At 38.2% G+C, this 15928-nt stretch overlaps 1 protein-coding gene and 1 long non-coding RNA gene across 2 annotated transcripts in view; one reads left to right on the top strand and one right to left on the bottom strand.

Moving 5' to 3' along the window:
* The window catches only part of LOC309497706, a 403367-nt gene that overhangs the window by 4651 nt on the left and 382788 nt on the right, over positions 1-15928 (bottom strand). The window lies entirely within an intron of this gene.
* LOC309497694 (uncharacterized protein) lies at positions 5712-7754 on the top strand. Its single transcript, XM_082168022.1, has 4 exons — positions 5712-5858; positions 6562-6796; positions 6909-7078; positions 7205-7754. Exons 2-4 carry the CDS (start codon positions 6652-6654, stop codon positions 7250-7252), a joined length of 363 nt encoding a protein of 120 aa, XP_082024148.1. The 5' UTR covers positions 5712-5858; positions 6562-6651; the 3' UTR covers positions 7253-7754.

Raw genomic sequence — 15928 nt, 5'->3', positions numbered from 1 at the left:
TTTGTTTGTTTTGTACTTTTGTATTGAGATATATATATATATATATATATATATTTACTCTGTGTGAATCGTAGTTATGTATTCCTTAGTTTTGTTTTATTAAACCCTATAATCTAAATTAATTGAATCTGCTTTATTGATCACCAATTCGAAGTCACTGAAAGCTTATGATCTAAGCTACGAAGCTTTACCTTCTGTTACTATTTCAGTAACCTAAATTGTATAAACACAGGGAAGATTAATTTTCACGACCAGAAGATTAATCTTCCTTTAATACAATTATCTAATCAACCAATCACATGGCAGTTGCTTCAATGCATTTAGGGGTGTGGTCCTGGTCAAGACAATCTCCTGAACTCCAAACTGAATGTCAGAATGGGAAAGAAAGGTGATTTAAGCAATTTTAAGCGTGGCATGGTTGCTGGTGCCAGACGGGCCGGTCTGAGTATTTCACAATCTGCTCAGTTACTGGGATTTTCATGCACAACCATTTCTAGGGTTTACAAAGAATGGTGTGAAAAGGAAAAAACATCCAGTATGCGGCAGTCCTGTGGGCGAAAATGCCTTGTTGATGCTAGAGGTCAGAGGAGAATGGGCGTTTTTTTTTGTGCATTCTCGCGGTTTTTGACGAGGTTTTGGGCTGGAAAACCTCGCTGGCACCTGGCAACCCTGTTTGTGAAGCCACAACACGCACAACCTTGAGGCGGATGGGCTACAACAGCAGAAGACCCCACCGGGTACCACTCATCTCCACTACAAATAGGAAAAAGAGGCTACAATTTGCACGAGCTCACCAAAATTGGACAGTTGAAGACTGGAAAAATGTTGCCTGGTCTGATGAGTCTTGATTTCTGTTGAGACATTCAGATGGTAGAGTCAGAATTTGGCGTAAACAGAATGAGAACATGGATCCATCATGCCTTGTTACCACTGTGCAGGCTGGTGGTGGTGGTGTAATGGTGTGGGGGATGTTTTCTTGGCACACTTTAGGCCCCTTAGTGCCAATTGGGCAAGTAGTCAATAGGCTTGTTTGAGATGAGCAAAATCTGCGCAGAACCGATCACCGGTGATCAGCGCGAGATGCATGCCGGTTAGAAATGTGTCCGAGAGCGGTCCGCTTTGCTCTAATGTCATGCTGACATGTCAAAAAACTCTCGCGACTGCAAGGCGCACGTGTTGGATTCTGCAGTCGCGCGCAGTTGCTCTCCACTGACTGCGCTGATCAAAAGCATGATGGGAAACGACTTACTGACGACACAGCTTAATGCTCATTGGTTTAAACAACCGTGATGTATTGTTCTCTTTTAAAATGTTTGATTTTAAAACTCTGATATCATGTTTTATGTGTATACATTATGTGTGAATATTCCCAAACTATCTGACAGTGCGATCTCTATGGGTAATGCAATGTAATTTTTATAAAAAATAAAAAATAATAAAAAACATATGTCTGTATTAAAGAAAAAAAGATTGATAAACATTGTATTTGGAATGGAATTAAATAAGTAGGCTACTTTGGGTGTCTTGTTCATTATATTTATTTTCATATAAAAGCAACAGAACTTAAATTCCATCCAGTTTATTAGCAACACTGTGCACGAGCGTGAATCCCGCGATATCCATCTTTGATCTCACAGGTGTCAGATCCACTGCGAGAAGAGAGAACTGTCCGTGTCTTGCCTACGCTTTTTTCACTCCTCTCACTGCAGCCACCTACTCTCGCATACATTTCAGGCGAGGCAAGGCGCATCTCAAACAAGCCTATTGTCCTGATGTTAATCACCTACACACCATCAGCCATCACTGATCACTCTTCACCTGCTTGTCATTCATAACCATAGACACTAATATTCCTCACAGCTGTCTGTATTAGTCTCATCACCTTTTGTAGTTCCCTTCTGTTCAATCAATCTTTGTGCATTCTTGCGTCTATTTAATGTGTGTGTATCCTGCTATTTTGTTCATCTTGATTTATATTGTAACTAAAAACGTTATATTTCAGCCTTCTACCTTCCTCATCTTGTTCTACTTGCACACATCCTGACACACAGGTTGGTCTATATCCATCTTTAATGATTTTTAAATTCAGAGTATGACTTTAATATTTTATTGATAATATTTTGTGTATTTCAAAAAATAGCCAAACTATATCACAAAACATATGTCTGATAATTATAACCACATCATGTTAAATCAACACAAACATTTACTTTACATATTCATTATATACACATGACTCCTGTAAGTGATAATCCCATTATTTAATCTTAAATTGTTTTTTTTAATGTGCATAAAATATTTCTTACAGATATGGAAAAAGCATCTACTCCAAATGTAACTGGATACATACATCAAGTGACCGACATAAAACAGGGCCCCCAAAAAATTTTTTTTGATGCACTGTTACAACAAAAAGATTTAATCTCAACCGTGAAAATCTTCAGACCTGAACTGCACAGTCAATTTAAAGCATCAGAAAATGATCGGTGAGTCTGTCACAAATGTTATTCTTTAGCAAAGTAGATTCACAATGACCTTTTAGCTCTGAAATAGTTATGCATTGAGTAGATATGCAGATATGCTCATAAAAAATGCAGAACCCTTTTTGGAGCTAAATAAAACAATATTTGTAATTAAAGCACTAGAACCCAAGTGTTATAAAGAATGCTTGTATTATTTTAGTTTATTCTCATTAATATAATATTAATATCTGTATATCATAAATATTTATTTTATTAATAATATTATTTTATATTTTTTCCTTTTATATTTATTAATATTGGAGGTTGTTTGACCTTTCAATCTGCCAGATGTTATATTAACTTCTAGCCTCAAGATTAATTTGGTGGTGTTAATGATCTTGTGACTGGGATTGTTCATGCATAAAGATTATATAAAGAATTTGAAACATAACATTAAAAGATATTTTAAGATATAGTTTATAAGTTTTAATTATGCATCTTTGATAGTAAAGTTTTTTTTTTTTTTTTTTTTTTTAAAGAAGGAATAAACAACCATAAACTGTAACCCAAAGCTCCATTTTAGTATATGAAGGTTTATTAGTATCATACAATTATAAAAAGAAATGTTACTAAACGTAAAAAAAAAAAAAAAAAACTTTAAAGAACAATCTTATTTTTAGACTGTGTGACTTTACTCTTTAAACTGTATACCAGACAAGTAACTATATGTCCTTTATCCATGCAACTCCTAGGAGACCCATTAAGCTGGAAAACGTGGAAATAAAACCTTCACAGCTGTATTCTGGAAGGACAAACATTCTTTTTACACACCATTAAAAAATATTATGTGTAGCAGATGGCGGGTTCACTTTTAACACCCAAAAAGAGGATCAAAAAATTGATCCATTGGAGCAAATTCTTAAAACCAGCTCCCAAAATGAACGAGTAAGTACATTTTAACACAAAATTTGAATGTGAATTGATGTATCTATTTTAAATGGATGTAATTCTTCACACATTACCTAATCATTAACCACTAAATAATATAGATCACCTTATAGGAACTTTGCCACAACTCTCAATATAATTTCGAACTAATCTGTGTCAGGCACGGCGTTATGGGTGGGCCTGACGGGCCTAGGCCCACCCACTTTTCAACAGGCCCACCCAAAACTTTTCTTCAAAAAGAAAAAAACTTTTAATATATTCTAATTTTGTCAAGAATGATAAAAAAAATCGGCAATAAGCTCATCATTTGTGCTAAAATAGTCTAAATGTTTATTTTAAAAACAATTTTAAAAAGCTGGTTATGTCTATTTTGATGTTTCTGCGCAAGTTCAGCAGACAGTGAGGTTCGGGTTTGTTCCGATCAGAGCTCGTGAGTGGAGAACGCATTTCTCCGCTCGCTCATTCCGCAGGGTCGCTTGCTCAACCCAGAATGGCCTGCTGCCTGGTTCGAAAATATGCGGAATAAGGGCTGCCTCCGACTAAAAATGTTCTAGTCGACAAGTAGTTTTTCATATAAAGCCATTCGTGGACAAATAGTATATTATTTTAATTACTTAAATAGGCTATATAGCCTACACAGGATAATGAGCGTTTATGTAATATAGCCGCATTTAAGCGCACGACCGCACGCATAAAGCTTGCCACAAAGAATCGGTAAAAGTAATGATTATGAATGTGTCTAAAATAGCAAGGAGACATTTAATTGTTTATTTATAAACTGGTGTTTTCTGTGTCGCTGCAAAGATGAAGTTGACGATGCGGACTCGCCATGAACGGCAGAGATACAGGTCCTTCTCAATAAATTAGCATATTGTGATAAAGTTCATTATTTTCCATAATGTAATGATAAAAATTAAACTTTCCAAAGGAATTTTGGGTTTTCATGAGCTGTATGCCAAAATCATCAGTATTAAAACAATAAAAGACCTGAAATATTTCAGTTGGTGTGCAATGAATCTAAAATATATGAAAGTTTAATTTTTATCATTACATTAGGGAAAATAATGAACTTTATCACAATATGCTAATTTATTGAGAAGGACCTGTAAATGCACATTTCATATGGATTTCATAATCAGAGTAGCCTATTTCTTTTGGTTTTGAATATTTTCGTTTAAAAGTAGAGATTTCAAGCTTTCTATAATAGATAGCCTATATTTCTCAAATCTGTGAGGCACAAGCTGAGTTTCGGCACTCTTCAGTTCACGTGCAATGCAAGTGATCGTGCCGGCACCTTACATTGTCTGCTATATATTTGCTTCTTATTTATTAAATACAGGTAATTGGTTGATAAAAACATTGATCAAAATTAAGATACAATTTATACAAAATGAAAATCTTATAAAAAGAGTATTTCTACAAAAAAAACAAAACTCAATGAAGTGGTCAAAATCATGTCTTTTCTTTCTCTGCGACCAGCGCCGTTGCTAGGAGGGCGCCAGCGCCTCTGCCTCATAGGATGATAGCCCTGAAGACGCCTAGCAATGGTATACCTTTAGTGGTAGCATACCTTTAGTTAAGTTATGCCTTAAGAGTCTTCGTAGCGCACTAAGAGACAACGCCAGGTAAGATGCGTATGATGCGTAATGGAGATTCCAAAGCGATCTTCTTTGGTCAGAACCATGGAGAGCGATCGTGGATCGGTCTGTCCTATGCACCGGAACTTTTTACAATGCAACAAAATATTCAAAGAGCATCAAGCTATTCAAATCTATATTATGTATACTCACAGATAATATAACAGTATATTAGTCAGTAATTTTTATTAGGTTAAACAGTGATTGGAAAACGTTTTTAATTTAAAGTTTTTAATTTAAGGCCCACCCACAATATGTCTGGCCCATCCAAAACTGGAATCCTGGCGCCGTGCCTGATCTGTGTATACCCATGCTGACATGAATATTCAAGTTGGGTCCAAAGATTACGAGCTGTTCAGCCACACTTGCACATTTTAGACTTTTAGACAACAGAGCAGTGAAGCTGCATTACACACCACTGTCTTTCAAACATGTGGTGTGAGTTGGGTGTGGAATTTATAATGATTTAAAAATGTTTCCACAATCTGCTTTTAAAGAAATTTCCTATGTCTATTATTTATCTATATATGAAAAAAAAATAACATTGTATTTAAATGTCCATACATGTCATTAAAATAAACCTTGTTACTGAAATTGAAAAGAACAGCTTTAACATGCTCTGTTTTACTAATCTGTGTAAATTTCTCTTTCAATAGGTACTACTCAATGTGAAAATTGCCCAACAAGAGAGTGAGGGACACAATGTGATGAGAGATGGAACTTTTCTGTCAAAAACCATTTACACCGCATGCGACACATCTTCTGCTGAACTGACAGTCTGGGGCGAACACTGCCTTCACATTGAACATTGGTACAGTATGTCAAACATCTCAGTGAGACAGTATAACAACAAACTATATCTAACTACGACAAAAGACACCGAGTTCAGAAGCATTCCATCTCAAGGCACAGCAAACTTTGTTCCCACCACAACCTCAGTCACTCAAAATTGTGAAATTATTGGAGCACACATAACAAATACTTACATCTGTCCATTAAAACATCCCATTACTAACATGTCGTTATCCAGTTAAAAAATACTGTGTCCAAAATGTCAAACCCAATTCAAATCAACTGCTGCTGTACGGAGCTGTCAAATAGATTTCTGATGTGATGCAGTTTTGAACTTGGTGTTTTTGCTTTGGACTTAGAACTCCGCTGTCAGTGGTCCTGAAGTTGTAAGGCTAATGTTTCGCTCTTAACAGCTGTGATGTAATGCTGACAAATAGATTTCTGATGGGATGCAGTTTCGAATTTGGTGTTTTTGCTTTGGACTTAGAACGGCGCTGTCCATGGTCCTGAAGTTGTAAGGCTAATGTTGCGCTCTTAACAGCTGTGATGTAATGCTGTCAAATATATTTCTTACGGGATTCTTTTTTGAATTTTGTGTTTTTGCTGCAAACCTAATTCTGTACATGATCAGCCCATCTGTGCACTTCAAGACAGTTTGCGTATGTGATGGTACTTTGAATTGAGTGTTTCCTGATGTTGTTGTTTTTTTGGTCTGTGTGCAGAATGTGGCCCAGTTCTTTGACTACATTGCTGAAACGCCTCCAACCTCCTGCTGCCTAAGTAGGACTGTCCTCATCGGGCTACGCCGGGAGATGCACCGGGTCCTGAAGACCATGGGCAGGGGCGTGGCCATCCATCAGGTGGCGGTGAAGGCATGGAAGGAGGACCGCGTTTTGTCAAAAGCGACCCTCCTGAAGTGCCAGGAGCTGGCATCAAAAGCCATCCCTGAACTTCAGGGTAAGTTTTTTTTTATTCAAACATTTCAATTTGTACTCTCAAGGAGTTAACTGTAAACATTTATTTGCCATTTAATTGCTGAGATTTTACTCGTTGTTGTTGTTGTTTTTAGCGAGTTTGGAGAGGGACCCCTCTTATAAGAACCTGTGGCGCTTCTACGGGCACTTTTCGGCCTTCCTGGCGTCCCTCTACGGCCACAGGGGAGGTGTCCTTACCAACATGACTATCCAGGAGGTGCAGGGGGCACGGTATTCACATAATGAGAAGGCGCATGTCATAAACGTGAGTGTTTGTCATTTATATACATAAATGTTTTGGGGACTTGTATTTATCTGTTCTGTTCTTAACTGTCTTTTTTGTGTGTGTGTGTGTGTGTGTGTGTGTGTGTGTGTGTGTGTGTGTGATCAGGTATGCAGCCACACAGAGCCGATCCGCCCTATACGCACACTACGCTAGCTGCGTAGGGCCCCGCAAATTACTCAAGGCCCCGCCTCCCCCTCGTGTCAAAGCGCGTCAATCAAAGATTACAACATCGTTGAGACGTGAGAAAATGAAGCGGAACTATCCTTCTGGTCACGAAGAAAGAGGAAAAAACACTATGCGAGTGAATTGTGGGAACAGCAATCAGGTAGACTGAGTTTGCTTGTTTATAAACTGCAGCTGGGAAAAGATAACCGCGTCGCACGTTAACATGCGTTCATATGCGCGTGCACGAAATGAAACGCGCACTTTCCAAAATAAACTACAATAGCGGGATGACAATCCTCATTGTAGGCGTAGGCACACATACTTTTAAAACAAGACAATGATCATCTACTCTCCAAGTCAAGGTTAAGTTACAACTCTGCCATGCCAGATGGAAAACAATGTATTGGCTTTATAGTCTATATTGCAATTAAGATGCTGATTGACTGGACATACTGGTCAATATGGATGCACATCCCTCAGTAAATAATAACCTTCAAGTATTAAGTATTGCTGTTATCATTTAAAACACAGTGACATGCTGTGGCAATTTTAGCTACTTTTATTCATTCACAGCACAGGATGCATTTGTGATTTCAAGAATTCAATTTGTTCTATTTGAAGTGTGAATACTTAATATTTTACTAGTAACACTGTCTATTTCTGATATCAGGAATTACCTTTATTATATTACCTTTATAATATTATTACTCAGCAAGTAAACAAAAGCGTAAATATCTACGTAATAAAATACAAATTCTGATATTGGGGTTCCAATCATGCACTGAACCTTGATTAATTAACAAGGTTAATTCTTCACTGTTTTCCAGCTGTATTTACAGTTTTATCTTTGCTTTTGTTGTCAGGATTAGTAACTTGCCATTTTGTGACATTTGGAGTTCATTTTCTATCAAATGTTATTGGCATTGTGTATTGTCTACAAGTATTGAGGTCTCTGCATTCACATTATGCTTAACATCTGACATGTAGATATGGTGTCTCGCAAAAATATCTGTAGTATAAAGTACATGGATTTCCCAAGTAAAGCACATACCATAAATGTGTGGTATAATTTAATATTATATTGTTTGAGTGAAATGTAATGCAAAGGAAATTTCAACTAAATTGATACTACCCAACCTTTTACTAGCCAAGTTAAAATACTTTCACCTAACTTAGTTAAGTAACGTATACTTAATTCCATATGTGAAATTAACTTAAAAAATATGCGTGTGAAATAAAAAAAAAGAAGTAAATTTTACTTATTGTTTATTTAGTGTGAGTCAGGTAGGAGGGCCCCTTAATTTTTTTTTGCTTAGGGCCCGAGGGAGGTCAGGATCGGCTCTGCAGCCACAAGACCAATAAAGCGTTGGGGCCAGCACAGATTGCCCTTCTTGACCATGAATACGCCTGGGCGCATCAGTTTCTGGCCATTAAGGACAAACTGCCGGGCGGGGAGGATGCCAAATTCTTTTTTTTTACCTCGAAGCCCAACTCGTGTAAGAATTTGAATCGGGAATTTCCAGGAGGCGTGGAAAGAGATGGGCCTCCCTGGATGCCTGACGTTCACTGACATAAGAACGTCAATCGCCAGCCACGTTAGTGTCTTCTCAAATGAGCACATATTTTTGGTTATCACTGTGTAATGTTTTATCTTGCCAATTTGCCTTTGTTTTCCCTTCTTTTCCTCTGTGTTTGTAGGCCAAGTTCATGTGCCATGACGTGCGCACGGCTGACAAGTTTTATGTGACAAACTTGTCGGTGAAGCAGGCCGTCGAGCACCGGATGCTGTTTCAGGCGGCGCTCCAGGGACAGGAGCGGTCACCGCCCGAGACAGCCCACACACCGCAGAAGAGAAAGCGGAGAAAATAAGTTTAAAACATTAAAGTCATTTCTCTTTGTATTTGAAAGCCATTTAACAACCTCTCATACTGTCAATTAAATACCACTAGACGTGTAACTAGTAGATTTAGCTGAATAATTTTGACTACTCAATAAAAAGAAATAAATAATTTAAGTAGAAGTAAGATGATTAAATAGGGGTTGAATAACAAATTATTTTATATAATAAAAGATGATTAAGTTCAACTAAATGATTAAGTAGAAGTAACATGATTAAACGGGTGAAATTACAAAAAAAAATTATACTAGGGTAACTAAATATTGATTAAATTCAACTAAATGAGTTTAGTGGAAGTAACATGATTAAATAGGGGTGGAATTACGAAAAATAATTATACGAAGGTAACTAAATAAAATTTATTAAGTTCAACTTAATTGATTTTACCTACATTTAAACAAATGCATTGAGTGCAACCACTTACAATACAATTTTTTGTAAATTCAATGAATAATTTTTTTCAGTGTAGGTTCACCTGACTTCAACCAAAATGGAAGGAGTCAGAAGAAGAGTGAGGGTGAGAGGAGGAGTACACAGAGGAGGAGAAGGAGGTAGAGGAAGAGGCAGAGGCCGAGCCAGAGGTCGAGGAAGACCTGAAGCAGGAGGAGAACGTGCACAAAGAAGAAGAGGACCAAACTTATCAAATGACATTCGTGCAACACTAGTGGACCATGTTGTGAACCACGGATTGACGCTGAGGCTTAGCAGATATACAGTGGCATCTGTCATAAGGACTTTTCGACAGGAAAACAGGTAAAAGAAGATCTGTCTACAGTTACAGTAATCAGCCACTTATTGTATGTACCATATCAGCACTTGTGATACCCCTTCCTGTGACATTGTACAGTAAGTTACATGTATTATTCTCTACATAGGATTGAGGGTCGGGAACGACAAGGAGGAAGGGAGTCCATATTCATGCAAGAACAAGAGAGAGAGATAATAAACATGGTTTTGGCCAATAATGCTATACGGCTCAGAGAACTACAAGCAAACATTATTGGTGACCATGCCATTTTCAGTAATGTCCATCAGGTCTCAGTCAACACTGGCACGCATCCTGAAAAGACATCATGTTCAAATGAAACAACTTTATCGAGTGCCTTTTGAGCGGAATTCAGAGAGGGTCAAACGGCTGCGGCATGAGTATGTGGAGGTTTATATTTTTTCACTTTAGCACTGTGATGTTGCATACTGCACACATGACTTTTTTACATTGACTGTATACTAGACCTATCCTGAACTACACAATCTTGTCTTTCACTGTATTTCAGAGAGTTTTGCAGATGGATGCTGAGGAAATCATGCATGAATTCATATATATTGATGAGGCAGGGTTCAACCTCACAAAAGCAAGAAGGAGAGGCAGAAATATAATTGGCCACAGGGCTATAATCAATGTCCCGGGGCAACGTGGGGGGTAACATCATCCTTTGCGCTGCCATTTCACAGCATGGGGTTTTCCTCCGTCATGCCAAAATGGGCCCTTACAACACACCTCACCTCACATTCTCGCATTTTTGGACCGATTGCACCACATCCTCACAGCAGGTAATGAAATGCACCAGATGCAATACACTGTCATCTGGGACAATGTGTCATTCCACCGCTCTGCTTTGGTCCAGAACTGGTTTCAACACCATCCACAGTTGACAGTACTATATCTTCCACCATACTCTCCGTTTCTAAACCCTATCGAAGAGTTTTTCTCTGCATGGCGGTGGAAGGTTTATGATCTCCAGCCCCAGGCTCAGGTACCCCTCATTCAGGCCATGGAGGACGCCTGTGACCAAGTCGACGCCGCAGCTGTGCAAGGATGGATTCGACATTCAAGACGGTTCTTCCCTCGTTGTCTTGCTAATGAGGATATTGCTTGTGATGTTGATGAAATTCTCTGGCCATATCCAGCTAGGCGAAGAGATAATGTATAGCATGTTTACTGTAGTATTTTCTGTACAATATTGTCAGTTTTTTTCCGATTATTTTTTGTATGTTTGTTGTTGTTGTTATTTACTGTAATTGTAACCTGTACTGGATACAGTATTTTACATTTGTCTGTTGTTTGCTGAGCTAACAGTGTTATGCACACTACTGTAGTAGCATGACTGGGACATGTTTTGTTGTGATTCTCCATGTTGACTGATTTGGGTATATGGAGAGAAATAAATGATATTTTTCTCAGTCTGCAGCATTGGTCTTGTGTAGTGTTTGGTGAACTATTGTATAGTTGCACTTTCTCTGTGTACTTCATTTACAGTACTCTAATCACTGAGAATTAGACTTGCTAAAAGTGTTTTAGGTTAGCAACAGCAAGTGTGTAACTGGTTCAAAAAGATTGAAGTCATATGAAATGTGTGTTTCGTATGGTAACAAAATATTGTTTTTATGAAATCGTGTATAGTTTTGATAAAAGTATTCCATTTTGCAAATGATCTGAAGTGTTGTGCTACTTTGGTGTAGGGTTGTGCTAATTGTGTGTAGTGTTTTGACAAACCGGGCCCTGTTTTCAAAATTGTACTACACAAAGTAGTGTGTCCATGTTAACTCCTTGAAGCATGCTTACACACACACACACACACACACACACACACACACACACACACACACACACACACACACACACACACACACACACACACACACACACACACACACACACACACACACACACACACACACAATCTGATCACCATAAAATTGTGTGTGTTTGTGTAAAGGATGGTTTTGAATGTAAACTTGAATTGTTTTAGTGGTAGTTTGATGTTATACTGTGATTTGTTTGTGCACCTTGCTTTATTCACCAGAGACTTGTTTTTACCTGGAGATGGAAGGGTTTGTGGCTCTACCATTGGAGAAGTGTAACAGCCAATATGGATCTTGTGTCTTTGGCACATAAATCAGTTTACAGCATTGATGGTATTTTATTGCTGAACAATGCTGAGTTGTATGATGGTCATTTGATGTTTAAGCATGATAAAAGATCAATGAGAGGTGGTGTAAAATGAATAGTGAGTTGTCAAATATATATATAAAAAAAAATGTATGAACTGAAAAAATAGATAAATGCTGAACTAATGTTTAAGGGTAAGTAGGTGATATGAAGTTGATTTATAAAATGAGAAGCTTTTCATTAATTAAGTCAGTGTTTGCCAATCCTTTTTTTTTTGTTGTTGTTGTCATGGAACAGCTTTGATAAGTAAAAAAAAAGGTGCTGTGGCTTTATATATGATCAGACAGACAATTGCGTGTTTCATTTAACAGTTTTTGGAAATCAATCTCAAATCTATCTATCGTAAAGCAGCCCAGTAGGTGGCGCTAATACAATTGTAAAATTAGCAATTGCCAAAGAAATGTAGAAGAAGAAGAAACTGCAAAGGTAAAAAAGAAGTACATGCAAAAAGGGTTCTCCGGCCAAAAAACTCAAGGTTGAGGAGAAAAACTTTGTTATTTGTGGATATTTGCACAATATTAGTCCTCTGAAAACAGCATCTCGGAGTGGTAAACTTCTTTAATGCAGTTTTTCAAATAAACCGAGATAAGTTTCGCAATGTCATTGTCTTCGCAGCAGAGAAACGAACGTCGTTTTTGCAAGCAAACAAGAACAAAAGCCCTGTTAAATTGCAAAGAATCAAACGCGGTGTCAGGGAGTATCTATTCGTTACCTATGTAAATTTACGTTTTTATGTAATGTTGCTGATTATTAATGTTTGTTAATGTGGTTGTTTTCATAGGTAGAGATGGCAGTGAATATGACATACAATGTGGTGGCTCAACCGACATTTCTGTCGTTCCAAACCTAGGCTTTCCCATTAAAAGCCCACCAGTCAATTACAAGATGATCGCTAAGGTGAAGATAATGGCTCCGAAACAGAACGTTAGAAGTTACTGATTTTGTGTTATTCATTTAGTAGGAACCTGGTTGAGTATTTACCGTTTGTGTACGTGGTGTGATCGTTTTAAATAGTTTTGTATTGATTTATGTAAAAGTAGGCTATGTAAACACTATCATCTTCTAGGAGGTAAAGCTCACATATTCTGAAAGCATTTTAGTAAGTCTAAGAGGTTTATTTAAATGTCAGGGCTTATCAGGAGAATATAGAATGTACTCGATAGAATGTAATTTGAGATTTGAATTTAGCATTCGCATGGTTACAGGCAGCGTTCCGTGTGCACGTACTCGAGTAGTAGTGGGAAGTTCGGAACATTTTACTGACTCGGATGTTTGAGTCTCGTTCATCAAAATGAACAAATCTTTTTTTTTTTTTTTTCGTTCATTTCAGCAGAATGTATTTAAAATGTTACATGTTAAGTCAAATTCTCCAAAGACATCAAATGTTGATCGCATTTAGAATAAGAGAAAAATTGCAATGCAAGGAAAAGGTCAAATTATGAGAAACAGAACAGATTAATTCATTTATCTGGGTCTTCAGGCTATGCAGCCTGTTAGTTTACCTCACCTCCTGATCTGAGTCGTTCGTTCATCCCGTGATACTCATAAACTGAGCTAAACAGTCGGTACCGGATACAGAATTGATTAGTTAATCTCTTGAGTCTTCAGGTTTAAGTCGTTTGGTTTTATTGCATGTAACTGCATGTTGTTATTAGGCTATATATAGGTGTCTTTATCAAAGGGATTTTCCCCATCATAGATAAAGTTTAAAGCATTACCAACTCTTTAGTACTACATTCATACATTCAGAAATTCAGAAAAATTGAAATAAATAAAAAAGTTATAATTTGAGACCAAAAACGCAGCATGTAACTGTTAAAAATACTTAGTACGTGTCTGTTTATAAGAAAGTTTGGGAATTAACAACTCATTTGTGTGTCCAGCGCTGTCACATCACATCAGGAGCCGGTTGCACCAACAGGGCTTACGCCTGGTCTTAAGGTAAGTGGGTCTTAACTCAGCATTCTAAGTGTGACCTAAAAGTTACGACAGTTGCACCATCCAGGCTTAAGTCCTCTTCTCGCTAAGACCGGGCGTAAATTCAAAATATAGGCATATAATAGCGTTAATAGCCGTTATCCAACAGATAATGTTTCTATAGTAACCACTTGATAACTCAGCAGTAAAGACATGACTTATACACAGACTTTACAATGAGCGGGCTTTAAGACGGGAGAGAGTTATTAGGGACAGAAGCAATCCATTGGACATTTACAATGATGAGGAGCTGATTGAGAGGTTTCGATTCTGTCGGAGAGATATATATGAACTTGTTGAAGAGCTGTCACCCGACTTACAGTTTGTGTCGAACCACAACGCAGCATTGACACCGGCAGTACAGCTGTTAATAGCGCTACATTTTTATGCAAATGGTGCGTTTCAAAACACTGTTGGAGACATGATTAATGTCCACAAATCCACCGCATGTCGGGCCATCCACAGAGTGTCACTGGCACTGAGCCGTCGCCTTCCGCGATCTGCTCACCTCCCCACTGAGGCCGAGTCTGCGGTGATGAAACACCGATTCCACTGGGCCTCTGGCATTCCTGGTATTGTGGGCTGCATCGATGGGACTCATGTCCGGATCCAGGCACCGTCTGAGCATGAGTATCTGTATGTCAACCGCAAGGGATATCATTCAATCAATGTGCAGATTGCTTGTGATGCCAATTATAACATCTTTAATTTGGTGGCGAGATGGCCTGGATCTACCATCCACACCACCACTAGGTCACTCGTTGAGCGATGCATCAGAGTCCTCAAGTGCAGGTAAAATCCTTTCCGCAGTGTCTGTGGTGCTGATTTAGTGCGGTCACTAGATCACTGAAAACTATATAAATAGATTAGGCCTAGGCTATATAACAAAACTTGCCAAAAGTGACACATTTAGGTTTTACAGTAATCATTAACTATTTTTTCTAGGTTTCATTGTCTTCATGGAGAGATGCGGATGCACCCTGAGCGAATCTGCACCGTAAAAGCAGCATGCACTGTCCTCCACAACATCTGTGTCACCAAGATGATCCTTCTCCCTAGCAAACACCATCAGCCGGTGCCGGAGGAAGGTGTCGACCCTGTGGACCATGCAGGGCATGAAGATGTCGGTGGACGACTAGTCCGTACACACATTATTAATGCTTTATAAATGTTAACTATTGCTTCACTTAAAATAATTCTGCTAATTATCTGCAGGTTGTAAACCATAAAAAATAAGCCACAAAGAAAGTCCAGTAGGTCTATAATAAACTTTTTTTTTTTTATTTACATATAATTGTCATTGATTCATTGCACACAATTTGCCATTAGGCTTATTTACAGAATTACGTTTCACCGGCGGTGCACCGCTGCTGCGTTCATGAGAACTTTGTGGAGTGACTGGGTCCTCCATCGAGTCTAAAAATACAGAGAATCTGTCATAGGCCTATTGTTATCTGACAACTACTAAAACTGTTATTCTAGGCTACTCTAATATATAGGCAACACACCTTCACAATTCACACTCTCGCTTGAGTGATCGACATTCATCTCTGGAGAGACAGCAGTTTCTTCCATGTCGGTACCGCCACTTTCCACACCGACCAAACCAATAAAAGCCGGGGAATCCTCTCCAAAGATATCCACAATTACCACAATTTTTTGAAGACAAATCTTTTTTTGCTTTGCTCAGGAGGTCTTTCCACTTTTTCCTTACACCGCTCTCTGTCCGAAGGCAGCCGGAGTCAGAGCAATCGTTAATCGCCTCTGTTATCTGTCTCCATGTTGTTTGTTTCTTCTTGTTAGTTATTGAGTTTGATTGCTTGGCAGTCAGTGTGTGTCT

This window comes from Leuciscus leuciscus (genome assembly GCF_965113295.1).
Source record: "Leuciscus leuciscus genome assembly, chromosome: 4".
Taxonomy (NCBI): Eukaryota; Metazoa; Chordata; class Actinopteri; order Cypriniformes; family Leuciscidae; genus Leuciscus; species Leuciscus leuciscus.
This window is presented reverse-complemented; position numbering and strand designations above follow the sequence as displayed.